A 19776-nucleotide genomic window follows, 5' to 3' on the forward strand; every position below is an offset into this window, starting at 1 on the left:
TAGTTAGATATCCTAGAGGTGCATTTGTACGCATACTCACACCGATTGGGTGGTAGGTGGGTAAGCAATATTAAGAGAAAAAATACTTTCCTAAAACTTCTGTGCTTGGAATGATAACCTGTATTTTTTTTCTTCTGAAGGAATTCTTGACTAGCTACACAGGCAGTTCATTTGTATATACCATTACTCCCTTTCAAATATGGGCTTTACTGGTGCATGGTCCATTGCCAGCAACAGACACACAAACCCACCAGTAATACAGAGCTTAAAAAGGTAAAAAAGAAGACACACTTGAAATCTCTTTATAGTTTTCATTTTAAAAATAAAATAGGTGAAACTTTAGAAAAGAAACATCTCATTCACTCCAAACAAAATTTTAGAATATACTTGCATGCTAAAAGCAGAAGTCTGGATGTCAGCCTCGGGGAAGCTGACAAGTAATAAAGAAACTTAATCTTTCACATTATTCGCATCCGTGTCTTTGCTTTCCTGGCTTACATGACTGTTGGCATTTTTACTAGATTGATCTAAGTCCTCAGTTTTATTTTCTACTTCCATAGCACTGCTTTCCACAGGACTGTGGGAAGATTCTTCACCTATTTCTGCTTCCATTTTTGTGACTAAATCATGTTCTTTATCTTCCACATCCATTCCTTCCTCTGTTTGTGACAGCCTATGTTGAACTTCCGTCATTTTACTTTCCAATTCCTCCTCTTTCCTCTTCGCTTTAAACACTTCAACTCCCATCATCCTCAGGTAATGAAGTCTCTCATTCTTGGGCACAAAGGCACGGAGTGATGTCTTTCCTTGCCAACCACACAGCACTATAGGACACTGAAGATCATCAGGTTTTCTACAAACAAACAGTTATATTCAGTCAACGTTGAGAAAGTTAATCTTCAAAACTTAATTTTATAGCCGAACCCCGATAAATAAGTGCACAATCTGTAATAGTGAAAGCATTTTATAACTACTTGTAGAAGTGGTGTGTACACTGGTCTTAACTTCAAAATCTAAACAGGTACCTGCTTGTCTACAAGCAAACAAAAAAAAAATAAAGCTCAATGCAACAGCCAAAATAATTTTCTGGTTCTGGTTTCAAAACTAATATAAGCAACAGCAAGATGAAATTTTACATTTAAAAAGTTCTCAAGAGCTTCTGATACTGCTTTGTCAACAAAAATGAACAATGAAAAGGTTTAACTTTTTGTATTCCAAATGCTGGACTTCACAAACAAATCAATGGCATGCAGGGATACTGTGGACCTCTGGCAGAACTACTAGCTTTCCTTTACAAAGCTAAATCCAATTTTTTAAAGCATACACAGGCAATATAGCTTCTTTCTCTGTTATACTCCTGGTATCCTGTCAGGCTTCACTGTTGACCTCACTGCACCTCTATGCCTCCACTTCTGTTTTTGCTGACTGAAAATAAATTCTTGTCCAAGTTTTAAAAATGCAAAAATGCATAAATACTTACTCAGGATCTGGGTCGTACTTCAGAACTATACTTCCCATCGCTACAAGAAAGGGGGGCGGGGGGAACAAAACCAAAACAGATGTGTTACTTGGTACGTTAAAATTACTGTAATTTGAAAACTTTCAAGAAAATTGGTTTTTAGACAGCCACACAGCATGAGCTGGTTAACAGTTGCTAATATCAGTACAGTAAACTATAGACAATACCAGGGTGTTTTTTTTTTCCCCTCAAAGTATTTATATACCTACCAAGCAAATGCCAACCCTGCCCCCTCTCAAACTCCAAACAAACAAATTAAAATTAAAATCCATTAAATGGATTAATTTATTCAGTGAATCTAGCAAAGAACTTTTACTTAAGTAAAATGAACAAAGAGTATCTTGCCATTTTGTCTCATCAAACACTGAAGTACAAGGACTAGCAATAACTTGAAAATAAAACAACATAAACCAAAACACTGAAAATGAGTTTTCCATTTCTTCAAGCATGCAACATAGAGGAAATAAAAATTTAATATGAGTGGACATTGTTGCCCATATTTAAGAAAATCAAATCCGAATCACTATATTTGATACAGATGACAAACAGTTCCCGCTGGAACATTAAGAGGTGTGAAGATCAGTAATGTACATAAAATCACAGCACTGCTTCACAGCTGTCCTAAGTTTGGCAACTCTTCTATTGTCTGGAGTTCATGAACTATAAAGCTGTGATCAGAAAGGACTACAGTTTCTAGTAGCACAGTGGGTTTCAGTAATGCTTACTTGCCTAATTAACAATTTTAGCAAACACAGTTTATGTGACAGGATTTTCATCATCTTCTGTGTATGGTATAATAATCATTATGTCATAGCACAAATTAGAAGGCTTACCCATGTCTTTGACTTTCTTTTGCGTTTCACTGCTAAATTTACTTAAGAATGGATTTTCCTGGGTTAGCAGAATTTTAACATCTTCTATGCAGACATTTATAATCCTTGCATGAATGAATGGGTACAGAGTATAAATTCCCTGTTTAATAAATAAAATAATTATTTCAAAAGACAATCTCTGCTTTCTGAAGGAAAAATATTAAAAGCAGTATGTCCTCTAGCTAATATCAGAAAATAATTTTCACATTTTAAACATTAATTAAAATACAAATTGTCCTTAATCTGACAAAGTTAATGCCAGTTGTACTATAGGCTCTAGAGGAAACCAAAGTATCTCCTTTGAAAATACAATACTATGTAGTTACCTCTTGTGCTAATCTGAACGCACATCCAAATTGGTCACCATCACTGTTGCGAGACCAGACTTTTATCCCTGTGTTAATAACCTGCAAACAGCAAATCCAATAAGCATCATTAAGGAGTATAAATTCCTAATTACCACTCTGAACTTTGTTTTTACTCAACTCTTCGACTAAAAGGAGGAAGAAAGGATAATTCTGTGGTAACGTTCGCTCATTTGCAATGAACACTGAATTATATTCATGTGAAAATTCATTCAAGAGAAAAAGGAATTCCTGCTATCAAAACATAGTTCTCTCTCAACATAAATGCCTTTTACTCATTTCCAGGTTGAAAACTGAACACCGTGAGGAAGTGGCAAATGAGGGCAATGAACTATTAAGATCTAATTTTAATTTTAGTTCAAGCAAGAATTTTCTGAGTGATTCTGGGAAAGTTAAACAAGGACAGGATTTTAAAAATGCACAAGTGCTTAATATTAGGACACCATATCCTTTGTAGTGCTCAAAGTCTCACTGCCTAATATAATGCATGACTTTATTAAAAATTTGTCAATTATGTAGCCATTTCCTGTATGTGGGATGAAAGAATAATTATTTATCCATTTCAAAATCTGTTGCAAAGATGTAATAAATATCCTTGGAAATTTTCAATATTTGAGTGGACAAGGCCCCAAACTGTATCCGATCCAGCTTTGAAGTTAGCTCTGCTTGGGGCAGGAAGAAGCTGCACTAGATGACCTCACTCTGACTTAAATTATTCAACAACTTTTAAGGCATGTTTCATGAAGAGTCATATTAAAAACAAACAAACAAACTCTAATTCACAAAAAATTACTTCTTATTCCATTATCATTCAGCTTAACAACTTCTCAAAATGTTCAGTTTTTGAAATTACTTTGAAATAACGTCCCCATGTAACACATCCAGCTAATAATTTAGCTGAAGTTATCAGTTATTTTTGGTAGGCTTTTGAAGTTCTTAATACTTTTATAATTAAAGGGCTCATAATACAACAGTGTTAATGTACACTTGTGAAGGTACCTGAAGACCACATAACAATGTTGGTACACACAAAGCAGTTACCTGTTCCCATCCTCTACTTTTAAGTTCCCTTGCACCTGCCAAAAAGCATACCGATTTTCATCCTGGAGACTTATCTACCTCTCAGAGACAACTCTTCACGTTAACAGAGGAGGGATAGAGAGGAAAACATTCATTCAGACTAAAAGAAAAGGCCCATCAGAGGGCTCACCCTCTATATAAACAATAAGCTCAGCAACAAAGTTCAAGGAGACATCCACTGATGCTTATGATCTCCACTGTGAAAACCTGAAGGAATGAACCATACCTTCATCTTCTCACTGTTGTTCAGAAGCACATTCCTTAGCTCCTTAGAAACCATGTAGAGCTGTCTCTTCTTTCCTTCTTGAGTTCGAGTTAGTAAATTCATCTTGGGAAACGAGGGGTCCAATGCATAGAATTTCCTGTGGCCATAATACTTGTTTTGATTAACTGAACAATGAAATTACACACTCAAAATGCATGAGTTAGACCTCAAGCTATCTGTGCAAACACTTAACATTTTGGCTCCAGAAAAATAAGATTAGACTTTCTAAGATATATGACATCAGAAAGGACAAGCTGTCATAGACACTAAGATACACTCGAAAATTTCCAGTGCAAACTATAGTTGGCTATTTCATTTAAACGAGTTTAAGTGTTGAGGAGAGGGGAACCTGGTAAAAAGGTAGGGAAAAAGTTTTATGTATTACCAGCTAGACACATCTTTTGTGACTGAACTACTAATATTCCTGAACTAGTAGTATTCCTAAACTACTAGGAATCTTACTGCAGAAACAGAAACATTTTTTTCTTACTGGATAGGAAGGAACAATGGATCATCTTCAGGGAGAAACACAAAAGGGTCTTCTTTAAAACCAAACAACTTCATTTTTTTAGATGGTGGTGGTCTAAAAAGAAAATAGCATTGTGTTGTCAATTGCAGTAAAAGTACTTTGTTTTAAAACAGTATATTCAGTTCAATGAGTCAACACTTGCCTTATGGTAACAATAGCATGCCAAACAGAATACTGACATTTTCCTGTGCTTCACTAAGGCAACACTACAGAAACCAAAAAAACAAGTAAACTGAGGTTTCTGAGGGAGTAATTGTGAAAACAGTAAGGACCTTCCAAAGGTCAGCTTCTGAAAGTAAATTCATTAGTTCTTCTTGATAAACTTCTAAATGAGTCCAACAACAAAAGACCTATAGAATACTCAGCAATTACAAAGCTGTTACAGGACAAATACTCAGACATGGTCTCTTACCCACATACTCCTTCCTTTTTGCTTTGCTCAGTGTCTGAATTCTGCAATTCTTGCGTTTTCTTAGACTCTTCATTTTCAGCAAGTGTTGGTTCTTCAGTAATACATTCAGAACCATTATTTGAATTAGCTGCTGTCACTTCAGTATCTTCTGTTCTTTGTTGTAATTTCTGATGAATCTGTTTCAAATTACAGTATTTTCAATAAAGCAAAAGCAGCATCTTACTTGTAACAAAACAAATCTATGTTCTCTCTTAGCATGTGCTTAACTCGTATCAATTTGTATGTAAGAGCTCAAACATCCATTTAGGGAGCTAAACTGATTACTAAGTCAAGATACCATTATAAGTTGCATTCACCTCTAGTACTGATCCAGACGATTTCTCACCAACTGTCCAAGAAAGCTGTTTCTATACCATTTAGAAAAAAATGCTTGAGCACTCACAGAAAAGACTATTTTAAGTCAGTATTTGCTGCTTTCCTCCTAGCACTCAAAAGTGACACACACGAGTGCTACAATTAACTTAGAAGAGCACAAACGATTTGGATGACGCTTGTTTCTGAATGCTTTTTCCATACTGCCACATAAATTTCACTCATTAGGTGTTCTAATGAAGCAAATCACATAAATAGAAGCAGCTAAAAGGGATTCACACAAGAAGTTTCTCTTAAAGATATAAGCAATCTAAGAGATCAAATAAGTCATTTCAACTTAAAATCCTGTTGACAGGATTTTAAAGACAATTGACAACAAATGGATTAAAGTCAGATGGCTGAAGCTGCCGCTGCTCCTAACAGTTTTACATCCATTCCCCTGCTGCTGATCTGCCAGACTAATCTGCTAGTGAATCACTCCCAAGCAACCAGCCACAGAGTAAGATAAACCAAAATCAGAATTAGCTTACGATACAGCAAAAAAAAGCCTTCAGCAGAGGGACCACACACAACTGAAGGAAGTGGCAGCTTTAGCTGCCCAATCTAATCTGCTGCTGTAATTCTTTTAAAGCCTCAATTTTAGTTTCAGGTTTTATCTTGCTATTTTACTATGATTTCAAAATCCCTCCCTCCTTATTTTTTCTATTTTAAAAGGAGATTTTTTTCAAGTTCTTAAGGGATTTAGGAATTATTTTTAATTGACACATTGAACTATAACTGAAGGGTAGATATGAAACAGTTATAGTATGTTTTCTATTACGCAAGCTTTAAAAAAACTCAATAAACGTTATTAAAAGTTAACATTTTAGCTCTTCTTAAAAGAAGTTACCTTAGGCTGGCGTTTATTCCATGGCATTGGAGATTTTTTGATTAACACAGCTACAAAGAAACCTCCTGTGTTCTGATGATGTGGCAATATCCTAAGACTAGGAAGGAGTGGGATAAAAAAAAAAAGTTGCAGTGTATTCATCAGCAGCATTCAGGCCTTCACAAAGTACTAGAAGTGTCACATTTATATTTACTCTCAGGGTAAACTAAGTATTACTAGTAGGATTCGCAGATTTAATTTATCAAGCTAGAAACAGGATCTAAAATGGAGCATTCTGGCAAAATAACTTGCATCATTGCAATGCATTCATTTCACCATTCACATCTGTGCTTTAATGACTCATTTCTAAACACTGTTTTTAGAATAGCTATGGAAAGTCTTTCATAGAAAATAAGCCACACTGTTAAAATGTGTTTTACATACTTTTCCAGTAATTATGGATATGTATCTCTACTGGATGCAAAGAATTTCACCTGTTTTTTGAGTAATTATTCCTTGTGAACATTTTTCAATAATTTCTCTCAGTTCACTGGAATTTAAATATTGTGTACTGCTATTACATATTAAGCAATCAAAATATACTCAGACCTATACAAGCACAAGTCCATACTGCAACACATTCCTAATCTGACCTCATTATAATTTGCCCACCACCACAGAAGGTAACCATCAAAACCCCATAAAAATCTACTCTGGGAAAACTTACCAACGCTCTAGATTCATTGCCTTTAGCTTCTCTTCATCTTTTACTGGAAACATAGTGGGACGTATTTGTGTTTGTCTGTTTGAAGGCACATCTCCCCACTCTTCAAACCACTGCCCATCTTTCAGCATTACCTTCAAAGGAGTAAATATAAATACTGTGAGGAATACGTGTCACCATTTTACAGGTTTTAATTAGAATCATAGAATCATTTCAGTTGGTAGAGAACCTCAAGATCATCAAGTCCAACCATTAAAATACTTTCAAACCAAGTACTTTCAAAACAAAAACGTATTAAAATACTTTCAAGCCAAGGTCCAGATGGCAAAAAGAGAAGTTATTTTCTGCTATGGTAAATTAAAGTTCTTTGAAGTGTATTGTTCCTTTGTGCATTGTACGTATGCACTTGAGAGCAGGAGATTCTTTCCAGCTGTACCTCTTTGCTCCACTTCATATGCTTCAGGAAGTGTGTAGTCAAGTAAAGACTGGTGCAGAACCAACTACAGCGATCTGTTAACCTTCCAGAACACCAACTTTTAAAGGAAGGACAGTGGTGATTAGTAAGATTACTAAGCCATCAGATTTAGGACACATTACTTCTTTTTGTCCATGAGACTGGCTGTGGGACATTCTGCTATAGGCAGCTGTCAAGCAGTATACAAAGGAAAAGGGCTATTGCAGTCTAGCAGCAGAAACTAGAAATGAGGAACTCCAAATTCATAACACGGGAAAGATCCAAGAGTGCAACACAACAGCTCGGTAAGCAGAGTCCCATGACACAGGCATATATAGGTCACAGAAATGTTTCCAAGGAAAGTTACTGAAGAATCATGTCCCCATGAATTTTCTAGTGTCTGCATCTTTATCTAGGACTCAGAACACATCTATAAATCCACTCTTAAGATACTGTGTGGACATAACATCTCATTCTGTCTAAGGGTCAAAGCTTTTGACAGATGCTTAGGATACAAGCAGGAGGCTGGAGCCACAGCTCTTGTAACAAAGCATTTGGAATGCTCTTTAAGCAAGAGTACCAAAGTAGAAAAAAACCCACCATCACAAAAAACACCAAACCAACCAACCAAAAAAAAAAAACAACAAAAAAATGAAGCCAAACGGAAAATTTGACTTCAGAAGTCTAGATGCCTCAAATACTGGAGACTAGGGCTAGAATAAAGGTAACATCCAGGAATGTGTAGGGCAAATGCATAAAATTCCTATCTGAAATGAAGGCCTGTTTTTGTTGCTAAGACAACAAACTAGAGAAGTCACAGTGATAGTGACTTCAGGACTGGCAAGCATAATAAAATGTTTTCATATATCTCACTGTGATTGTCTTGAAGGTTTAATTAATTATTCTAGTGGAAACTGAAATGCAAGATTTATCTAGATTACAATTTCAATAATGATGTTAGAATACAGATTTCAGTGTCATGAAGTCTGGCATTTCTCAGCCACTGATCAGATCACACCTAAAATATTATACTTTTCCATTTCCCTGAAACAGAAATGACTGTACTTCCAGAATTAGTATTTGAAGTCCAATATGCTACATGTCATATTGCTAGATACAGACAAGATACACTGAGATTCTGAACTGCTCTTCTTTGGAAGCTATGAGTTCAGCTTGACAGAAACAAACAATGAGACTGTTAAATAACTGGAAGTACAAACAAGTCTAGAACTATTTTTGATGTACTAGAATAAATGCGTAACAGCCCTGCTCTGTTCAGTTTTAGTTTACCAGTCTAACCACACAATGTAACTGCTGGAATGGCAAAGCATCAAAGAACATGCTGAAGTCTTCTCTACTGCACATTTTGCCGCTGTTATTAGTGTAGAATGAAGACTAAAAGTGTTGTAACATATCTGAAGTTTAAAGGGCCTCTTCCTTCAAGATTCTGAAGCAACTCATTTGAGTTCACTCATCACCTGGCTTAAGGAGAGAGTTCTGAATGTTATTTCCAGGCATCTGAGTGTCCCTTGAAAAAAACCTTGTTTTTATTTTGCTGTTTCCAGAGATTTACAGTCAACTGGTGCTCAGGAATATTCAGTGTAAACCCTAAGTCACAGAACTCCCATTGGACAGACATTTCACCAGGAAACAAGACTACACCGAGTAAAAACAGCACCAAAGGAAGCAAATACATTTAATGATGAGCTAGACCACGAGGCCTGAACAAAATACAGTAGCAGCAAATAAAAGCTGAAGAAAGTCTTGCAAACTTTCAACAGATGTTATTAGGCACATGCTCATAACTAAAATTTAATCAGTGTTTCTTTCTCTACTACCAGGACAGCCTTCTACTCTTTCTGATTATACTCAGGAAGATAAAGAAGCTTTAGTGTTTTTTATCCCTCCCTACCAGTCTATTTCCAGAATTGAAATCACATAAGGCTTGGAACAGAATACAGGATTCTATTGATATTCTAGGATTACTCACACAACTGCAGATTTTATAGCTTACTTCCAGAAAGGGTTCAACAGCTTTTACTTCCAAATGATTCAAATGGACCAGCTAAAGAACAGTAAAATCTAACACTCATAGACTGTAAAGACAGAGAAGGGATAACTTAAAAAGCGGCTGAAATTATGTTGCCATCTACAGGCCACATGCTGCAGGCAATATAAAATGGAATTATATTAAGGCAGTAGAGGAGACAGAGCAAAGAAATGTAGATAAAAAAGAGGAGAGCAGATGACGAGACAAGAACTTAGCATCAGAAAGATTTTTAATGCTGTCCCCTACAATGCAATATTGTCTAAAAGTCTAAACAGAAAAATCACTACCATTACTTCAGCTCTGTCTAATGTTTTGCAATTTTACTTCAAAACTTCCATAATTTAACATTCTACCATAGACAAAGAACTTCACAGGAACATCAGATAAGTACCTTCCATTTTGTAATTCCTGGCATCCTCTTCAAACCTGGTAACTCAGAAGAGACATCAGCAAGTTCTAAGGCACCTGAAACCCAAGAATACAAATATTATTGAAAACAGAAATTGAGAGTTGTGCTCCTAATTAACTTTTATAAAAATAGTTTTAGGATCATTTTAAGACCATTGCGTTTTAAACCTTTCAAGGAACAAAATGTTATACAACTACTATCATGAAAGTTAACAAAAAATGTGGTAAGAACTATTCATAGTAAGTACAGAATTTTGCAACCTATAAACTAATCAAAATATAATGGCTAGATACTTTCTGCAGCAACTGCATAGAGTAATACTCTACAACCTGTATCATTAAACATCAGTGTTTGAGGCAATGCACTCAGAAGTTTTTAGTCTCACTTAGTATGTGCATTTACTATGCTGATAAAGCACTTTTCAGAAAAGTACTCTTTGGGGATGACTAAGCCTTTAAAATGTTTGATATATTCTGATTTTATGGTGTTACAAACGTAACATATTTCAGTGCGAGAGGAAAAAAGAATTTATTATTTTTTAATGGAACGGAAAATTCCAAACTCTTTAACAGAAGGTAAGAACTATCAAACTAACAGGATAAAAAGCTATGTGTCTAAAATATGTCAGATTACTACAAAAACATCAACAGAGTATAACTTAATCTACTGAATAAAAACTTTACGATGCCCCAAGTCCAGAAAGAACAATACAAAAACCTTACTGTTTAAATAGGTTATCTCTCTACAGAAAAATAACCTTAAAATTTCTTTTTTTTGCGATTCTCGTTACCTAGTTTCTTAACAATTAGGTAGGCTTTTCCTCATGTTGTACACAATTTATCAACCTGTTCTACAAGACTAACCTTTTACTCTTACAGTGACAGTTTAAGCAAGTCTTTTAAATAAATGAAAAAGTGACACATGAATTCATAGACAAAAATGACATTTCAAATCTGATTAAACTTGATGTTTGCATCCTTCCTTCGAATATTCCTGCCTACCTACAGCATGACTTCAACTGATGGCTCAAAACTACATCAGACTCATCAGTCATTAAATGGTCTGTCAGAAAAACTACAGTTCCCAGCAGAGAAACATGGTACAAAAATGCATTTTCTTTACCCCTTCAGCCCCAAGGGGATAGCAATCTCTGATCTGCCCCACAAGTAGCAGTATAACACAGTGCCAGGAACTTAAGACTGAAGAACCAACAAACTTTCTGGACTGACCTAGCAAATCCTTGAGATCCAATACCCCTTGCAGACCACTACCTAATCCTTCTTGAGCTGCACCATGTTCAAGCCCCAAGGATAACATTCACTCACTGAGACACATTAGAGCCTCCCAGTAAGCCTCAGAATATCTCCACTGGGCAGAAACAAGATCCACACGCCACAGCCACTCAAGACCCTTGCTTCTAAGTACTGAATTTGCCCTAGATGCTGCCATTATTGGCTTCCATCAACATCCCTACTGCTTCATGCTCCTATCCAAACTAGTCCTTACTGCTTTCCAATCTTGTCATCGCTAAACTTAACTGGCATACTACAGCCTTCAGTAAGCCAAGCATACAATAATTTACCAGAAACGTGTCTATGCTGTTTTCACTCAGTCTGACAAAGAGACCACCTCTAAATAAAAACGTCCTTTGAGTGGAAACTAAATAGTCAGTTCCTAATTATCTGCAGGCACCACAGCTAAACTGCTGTTTCTGAGACAATGAAATTTCCTGCATAATTTGAGGTCAGAATAGTGACTGGCACAAAGAAAACACTGCACAAAACAGGCTATTCTACTTCCAGAACCAGCTCAGCTCCAGGAGCAATACAGCTGTTTCTGCTCTGTACAAGGCTCAACAAAGTCAGTCAAACTTTTCATGCAAAATCCAATTAGATGTCTCCAAACTTCAGGCTTCTGACACAGAAAAAACAGTGTCCATCAGCTCAAGACCAGAAATTTGGGCTACTAAACCCTGCCATCAGAAACTGATTCAGTGCAATTTCCCAGCTCATCTCAATGTTTCCACCTCGTTACTTCAGATGATGAAGACTTGACAGCAACTTAAGCAAGGTTTCATATGCAAGGCAAAAGTGTAAAAACCCTCAGGACCCTGAAGGCATTAAAATTCCCAGCATGTAAAAATGTGGGTCAAAGGATGATAAAGGCATCAGTGAATCCCACCTACTGGTGCACAATAACATTCCTCTAACTGCTTACGTACACTCTGGGCTTTTCACTACATTTTTCACTTTTCTTTACAGCAGTAATGTCCTATGCCATGTTTTCCAAAGGAAATACGACATGGACTCCAACGAGTGGAATGGCTTAGCAGTAGCCAGATAACATAGCCTGAACTCCATTAATCTGTAGAAGTCTTCTGTATATTATTAACATGACTTCTTCAGGTTTTATATTTGCACCTGATTTACATCTATTCAAGAAGACTGCTCATATGAACACCAGTTAAATACTACTGGTACCAAAAATTGCTGAAGTTTTGCATACTAGGAGCACATTATCTAGTCTAAGCTTATTAAAGTACTATTACTAGTACTATTATTACTAGTACTATTATTACTAGTACTATTATTACTATCACACGCATATCCTTTATTGGGCTGAGAAAAAAGATGTACTCACTCTGCCCAAACTCGCATTCTCACCTTGACTCTTTTCTAGCAGAGATGCAATCACAGCTTCATTTTCAATAGGATTCAATGAACATGTAGAATATACCATTCTTCCGCCTTCTGCCAGCTGTTCAACACCACGGGTTGCAATTCTTAACTGCAATCTAACAGAACACTCTTGGTCTATCATTCAGGAACCAGAAAGATTTGCCATCAAATTTCTTACAGGTGAAGCTATATTGCAGACACATAACTTTCCATGGACTAAGCCAGCACATACCAAATTCTACAGCTGTCACCAGTACACAAACTGAAGTCAAACTAAGTCAGCTTAGTGCAGTCTATACTGCAGACACACAATCACACCTATTAAAACAATTAGGTCAAACATTAACACCACTGCTTGATAACTTTTAACCTAACTTTCTGTATTTTGTTATTTCTAGTGCCTCATCAAGTTTATTTTAAAGTACTCAACACTAGAAAAATAACACCCTAAAAATCTGAGTCTTCTCAGAAATCTGGAGTCAAAATGAGGAGCAATCTGACTGTTACAAATATTACAGACAACAGGTCTTAGCTAGCATTTGACTTCTAACAAAAGTATCATTCAGCTGAATCACCAGCTTATATCCTACCTGCATACTTAAAACGAAACCTGTAATTATGAATTAACTATCAAGCAGTAACAAGTCACCATAACTCAGATGAGTCACAGTAACTGACCACATTCCCAGCTTGTTACAACTGCACAGTAAAATGTTCTAAGCTTTTTCATCTATGTTTAAATTACTGCTTATTACCATGTACCTGCACTAGGCTAAGTACTCATTCACCATCAGTTAGCATAAATCAATCTCAGGTAACTGAAACCATTTATGTATGATCTTCTAATATTCTAAAGACATTAAAACATTACTAGTACATTTTAGAAGCCTAAACACTAAGAATTCCAATCAAATTATTTGTTCCCTGTTTTTGTTAGCTACCTTGTCTAAATTAATTCAATGAATATTAATGTCAGATATTCATAAGAATGCAAACAATTTTGATTCACACACTCCACTTCTCACATCTGAAATACTACATTTTCTCTGAATAGCACATAAGATCTTGACTTGACAGAAAAGCAACTCCTAGTCTCTGCTTTGTCATATATTAACATGCAAATGCACGCAGATGTTAAAGATAGGGTAAAAGGAGGAGAGAGAAATGAAAGAAGTGCAGATGTGTAACAAGCATTTTTACCCATGGAGCTGCAAACTGTTTTGTGTTGTCCACTTCTTCCACACGTCGATGTTTTTCCTCATGGTTCCATCTCCGCTGTAACAGGTTGAACAGATTCGTATTATTTGTGGGTAAAATTAATGTCATAACAAAGTCATTTTATAGCAGAAAAAAAATTTAACAGTCCCTCTCCCATGTTACCTAGTTTTCTATGCTGTACTGTTTGTTTCTACATGATCTTTGTATTTCAATATTTTGAGTGAGAGCTCAAAATTTGTAGCCCTTCAACTGGCCAAATTTAAGTACCACTTGTAATGAAAAAAAGTTCACTCTCACCTATGACAGTTTAAGGCATTCACCTGTTTGGGAAGTTAGCATAAACTATATCTCATTAAGTAACACAAAAAGTGTAACTCAGTAACACAAAAATTTTAGCACTGCACTTAGTCCAATAAAATCTGCGTATTGAAGATTACATGCAAGATACCTGCAGGGGACATCACATAAAATCCTGTCGTAGAAGAGGACCTCTTTTCTTCCATCAACATCTATTTGTAGATTAGGAATGCTGGAGGCATCATGGTTTACCACCATGATGCATGGACTGTTTAATCTCTTAGCCTGATGAACCAGCAAATAGCAGCGCTTGTTGTCAACATCATTAGCAATTACAAAACCCTCTGTGAACATAAAATAGTGGGAAGATGCTTTACTGTCCAACAGCTGAATAATTTTATATTGTTTATTGCCTTATCTTTAAAGCTGTGTAAATCTTTCACTGGAGACTTTTACTTAAAAGACTGCTTATGGCATAGAGGACCCCTTACTGAACATAAAATAACATACAAGTATATTGAGGTTTAACTGATGTGTCAATTATGGTCTCAAGAGTTCTAGCTTCCACGCAGCGGAAATAAGACACAAACAAGGGCCCCTGAACTTTTTTGCTCTCAAAGTTAAACCCTTGTAACAGAGAAAACCTCCACTGCCTCCAAAGAATCTCTGTACATCAACAGATTTTCAGTGAACACAGAAAGAATCCACTCCCCCAACTTCACAATTTCTATGGGCAGTATTTTCTGTGAACATCCGACTGAAAATAAAGATTCTGAAGCTTTAAAAAAAAAAAAAAAAAAGATAACTATCATGACCATTTTAAGGCTAAAGCAGCTTAATCCAGTGTTTGCAGGATACCACTAAAACATGAGGGCTCATAGGCCACCATCTACTAAATAAACCTGATTTATATATAAAATTTAACCTCTGACCACACCTACTGTAGTCTGAAGTGTGAAGATATATGTCTGATCCATCTTTCTCCTTCAAGGCAAGGAAGCCTACAAGTTTCAAGGAAGCAGTGCAGTACTTTCCATCTAAGTCAACTACTTTGGGTATTCAATATATAGTTAAATGCAGTTACTTATCTGTGATATTAAAAGTAATCTTCTTCAAGAAAAAGCAGAAAGTCAAAGTCACAAAAGTTTTTGGTAATTTTTCCAGACTTACTGGGAAAAGGAACATTCATGTCTGCATGCAACATTTCAATGAGCTGTGCAGTCTTAGATCCAGGTGCAGCACACATATCTAGAATCTACAAACACCAGAAAGTTAAAAAAAAGTTCTACCTCGTATTTTTTAAGTACTTCAGAAATTTAGTATGTGTTCTTGTCTAAATACTTTTGCATTCCATTGTAGAATTATGATTGTTCTGAATACCAGTTTGCAAAAACACAAAGTACAGTTCCATTCTTTGCATCATGGAATGCAGCTTTATCTCTGAGGGTCTAAAATATAACAAGGACTTTAGTTTGTAGGGAAGAAATACAGTAGCTGGAAAAAAAATAAAAGAGAAATCTGACTACACATACAGGATATGATCCTTTAATCAGCTCACAAGCAATTCCAACTGAAGTTAACCGGAGCTTTACAAATACCAACAAACAATAAGGGCAAAGGTACATCCAAGAGGAAGCTGAACTTTTATTTAACTATCAACAAATTAATCAGAGACTATCTGCCATGGTTGATCATGTAGATTTCATAAAAACGAACTGTTACCCCTCCTCACTCATTTCCATCTTAATGCAAAAAATCAGGGCAGTATAAGCTGCCTGCTTCTGGATCCTGGAAGAAGTTCTTGGGAAATATTCAAACTGTCATTGGGCAGCAGAACAGAACTGCATAGGCACCAACATCTGATTTCTAGCATATTTCTCCCTCCTGCTTCATCACAAACTTGGCCCCTGATCAAGTCATTCATAGAATCACTTTCACAGCAAATCATTTGACAGCTAACACTGTTAAGAAAGGAAGCCTAGAGACTTTCCTCTTGCCTAGTTACAGATTTTCAGAAACATATGACTCCCGTCTATCTTCTGGACCTTGAGCTCCAGTAAAAGTTAGCTAAAATCATGCAACAGGATAAAAGATGGGGACAGATCTGCTCAGATCCTCATGCAAGCCCCTGGCATGAATAAGACTAAACTGCAAGACAAGACCACAGAGAAACGCAAAGAGCATTTACAGACAGTTCCAGAGAGCACGTGGTAAGTGCTGCCATGCAGCAGTGTTAACACACCATGAGACATACTCAGTAAGAGAGCATCATATCTGCTGTTCAAAACAACTGTTATAATGCTACTGACTTCTACTTACTTTTGTAGATAATGCAGAAGACAATGAAAAATAAGCAAGCCTAAACATGCTCTAAAATTGGTCCAGCAAATTGATGGTGAGGGAAAACCGAATCATGAAAATTAGATTAAAAATGAACACAACTACAGAGAGGTTTGACAGTCATCAAGCTGATCCTTGTGCAAGATAGAAATCAGCATGTAGGACATGCTGGTTAAGCATTAAAAGTAACCTGTGATTCTGGGCATAACAAGCAGCTCAGAAACTAAGGCACTAAGAACGATAAAAGGTCCCAAACAACAAGAGCACCATAAGCAGCTATTTCCTGTCTTGTCACAAGAGGGGATAAAGAACCTATTCTGAGTCTGATTTATGAGGAAAATTGTCAAACGTTACAGGCACTTCTGGAAAGCACTTGCTGAAATACAGTCACCAAAGTTAAAAATTCAATACAAAACCCAAATACTGCTACCTTTGTATATACAATATAAATAAGGTGTGTGCAAAAATATTCTCACAATTTGTGTTTTACATCAAGTTGAACACATTCGGTACCTGTTCAGCTCCAGACAAAACTCAAAATGCACCCATGACACATTAGGACTGAAGATACCACTCATTTAATTATTTATTTAAGAGAGATGAGAAGACCTTTCCTCACAAAACACAGCCATCAGCCCTGTGTTATACAGGACTGGGGTAAGAGGATGAGAAAATAAACTGAAAAGTTATGTATGCTAAGTAATGTTAATAAAGAAACAGTATGTATGAATGAGTCTCTAAAACATATATGTCAGTTTTTATGTTTATATATGTTAAGTTTGAAAACTTAACATTTTAAGACATGGTGTAAAAATTTTAAGAAGTACACAACACGGTTGCTTGAGATAGCAAGGCATATCTCCTTAATTTACCAGTTTAAGAGAATAAGGCCACTGACAGATTCATTCTGCAAACAAATACAGCATATTAAAACATCACTAAGGTTAGAACTGGGAGTTTACTATCAGATATCCCCACTCCTACAATCTGCCATTAGAAAATACCATGGGCATTTCTTTGACAACTCAGCTAAAGTTAACCATCTATGCTCTTTAGGCACCATCAACAGCACATGTCAAATCACCCAAATTAATTTAACCAACAGATTTACAGAGCAGAAGTATGCAACTTCTTCAAAAGGCACAGAAGGGTGAAAACTACCTGGCAAAGAACTGTTTAAAAAAAGGCAGGAAGTTAAAACCAGTCATCTTACGTCAAAAGGAGGTTGAAACAAGAATACATAACTTAGATCCAGCTAAATACATTTAGACTTTGAAAGTAAGATTATGCAACTACTTTAAAACAAAGTGATTTTTATGAGTATTACATCTAGCTGAAAAAGCACATGTTGCAGTGACTGTATTAGTGAGCTGAACACTAGTTGATTGTGGTTGTTTACATGCAGAAAACATAAACCACATCAACCCAAGCCAGAATTCTGTATCAGCATTGATACTGCTGTTCTAATTTGTAGTTTATATCAAACTATCTTTTAGGGAAAAACTCTACTACACAGTATATTTCAGAGTTACCTTATGATGAGGGTTAACATCAAGCAGCAGAGGTGGGATCATACTAACAGCTTCCTGACGACTGATATTTCCCTTGAAAAGAGGAAAAGAAAACCAAACTAAATGAACTCCTTTTTATTCTACAAAAGAATGCATTTCTTTTGTGATACGTTTTTAAACCTCTATATAGTACAATAATAAAGAAATCAAAACCACACTATTATAAACTCAGGGTTAGATTCGGTTAGCCTTTAACAACTGAAATCACAGTATTTCACCCAGTTGAAATTTCTGATAATTTCATATTTACTCTAATGGGATTAATTCTGTGGGTGTAGTTTCTGCTTAAAAGAGATGAGAAACTGGATTCAATCAGGTGAGAAACATCTCTCACTAAAGGTAAGTCTTGGTATGTATACATGTGCACTTCTTAGCAAACTCAAACAACTGTTTTCCAACAGCAACTAATTATTTGTCAGGGACTCATTTTCCCATTCTCAAAAAAAAAAAGGCAATTAGTTCAGCAGAAATATTTCTAACTGCAGTTATGTGCCAGAATCACGGGATGAATCACTGTTAACAGTGACGTAAAATCCAGATTCTTCTGAGTTAACCAACTTCTGAAAGAAAAGGTACAGTCTCAATTTCTCATAATGCACTTAAATAAAACACTGCTTAGGATATGAAATTAAAAAAAAAAAAATCAAGATCTACCCAAAACTTACACATTCTGTCTCGCTAACCAGAAATTGATGAAACTTTTCCAGCTGTGGCGACTTGCGTAAGATTTTTCTACTCAAGTTAGTGTGCCACGCCAGCTCTTCCGGATACCTGGTGAAAAACAGGCGGAAAAAAGGCCAGAAGCAAAAGAAAGAAAACAACTTGTCAGGCTCAAGATTGGGAATACGCAAAGCTCCTTATTTCACACCCAGCTCACTTACCAGCTCAGCGCCTGCGGCATTTCGACTTTCTGGCCGTCTACCTCCAGGTCCTGCAGCTCTTTAAAGTACTTTTCCTTCAAGCAGTGGAGAATCTCTTTGGCGTGACTGCAGAAGGGACAGGGAGAAACCCGCGCAGGATGACCGGGTGTTTCAGCCCTTCTGCAGCCAGCAGGTCGTCCCCAAGGGAGAACCGGCGGGCGCCCGGTACCGGGGGAGCGGGCAGCCCCGAGTCGCCCCGCCCGTCCCGCCGTCCCTACCTGCGGTAGCCGGTGATGCGCAGCGTGGCGGGCAGCGGCTCCCTCAGCGCCGCCATGAAGGCGTCCCACTCGCCGCGGGGCACGATGCCCAGTTCCCGGTAGTACCGCTCGAACAGCTCGTTCTCCTTCACGATCTCTGGGTAGCCGCCGGCCCAGCCCTGAAACACGCCGCCACCCGTCAAGTCCGGCGGCCCGGCCACTTCCCCGCCCCGGCCCGGCCCGGCTCTCACCGCTTGGTCCCCGCCGGCCCCGTCCCGCTCCGGCCGCCGCTGCTGCTGCCGCCTGCGGTCACGCGCCCGGCGGCCCATGGCGGCCAGGCCCCGCCCGAGCCTCAGCACGCGCCCCGCCACCGGTGCTGCCGCTCCCGGCCCGCGGGCAGCGCGGGGCCCAACCGCTGCGGCACCGCGTGCTCCCGCCGCCGCGCGCCTGCGCCAGCCCTCCCCTTCGCGCTCTCTTCCGGGGGGGGGCGGCACGTCGCGCCACTACCGCTCACCGCACAGGCAGAACTTCCATTGCCAAGCGCCGCTCACGCCCGCGACGGCCCCACCAACCGGCGGGCGGGGAGGGGGCGGTGCAGGTACGTTCCCGGCGCCGATTGGTTCGCTGCGGCGGTGG

General features: G+C 37.8%; 1 protein-coding gene across 2 annotated transcripts; it reads right to left on the minus strand.

The window, feature by feature from the left end:
- Positions 1 to 297: 297 nt before the first annotated feature.
- NSUN2 (NOP2/Sun RNA methyltransferase 2) lies at positions 298 to 19589 on the minus strand. Of its 2 annotated transcripts, XM_082046413.1 has the most exons (19): positions 19392 to 19589; positions 19162 to 19319; positions 18905 to 19009; positions 18689 to 18794; positions 17985 to 18056; positions 15283 to 15367; positions 14264 to 14456; positions 13798 to 13872; positions 12583 to 12713; positions 9902 to 9975; positions 7010 to 7140; positions 6304 to 6400; positions 5043 to 5218; positions 4592 to 4684; positions 4063 to 4198; positions 2718 to 2798; positions 2353 to 2491; positions 1481 to 1520; positions 298 to 853 (listed from the first exon to the last, which is right to left on the minus strand). In XM_082046413.1, exons 1-19 carry the CDS (start codon positions 19467 to 19469, stop codon positions 451 to 453), a joined length of 2373 nt encoding a protein of 790 aa, XP_081902539.1. In that variant the 5' UTR covers positions 19470 to 19589; the 3' UTR covers positions 298 to 450. The 2 variants fall into 2 exon arrangements, with proteins under 2 accessions (XP_081902539.1, XP_081902538.1); XM_082046412.1 differs by having other exon boundaries at positions 19162 to 19589.
- Between the last annotated feature and the right edge of the window lie 187 nt (positions 19590 to 19776).

Source organism: Streptopelia decaocto (genome assembly GCF_964273445.1).
Source record: "Streptopelia decaocto genome assembly, chromosome: 2".
In the NCBI taxonomy this organism is placed as follows: Eukaryota; Metazoa; Chordata; class Aves; order Columbiformes; family Columbidae; genus Streptopelia; species Streptopelia decaocto.

Bases quoted from the DNA above. Each gene is read 5' to 3' on its own strand.
- NSUN2 (XM_082046412.1), bottom strand. From the start codon at position 19,469: ATGGGCCGCCGGGCGCGTGACCGCAGGCGGCAGCAGCAGCGGCGGCCG. The intron at 18,795-18,904 runs GTAAGTGAGCTG...GTTTTTCACCAG, and splicing joins ATGCCGCAGGCGCTGAGCTG to GTATCCGGAAGAGCTGGCGT. The intron at 12,714-13,797 runs GTAAAAATGCTT...GTGTTCTGTTAG, and splicing joins AACAGTTTGCAGCTCCATGG to ATTGCAGTTAAGAATTGCAA.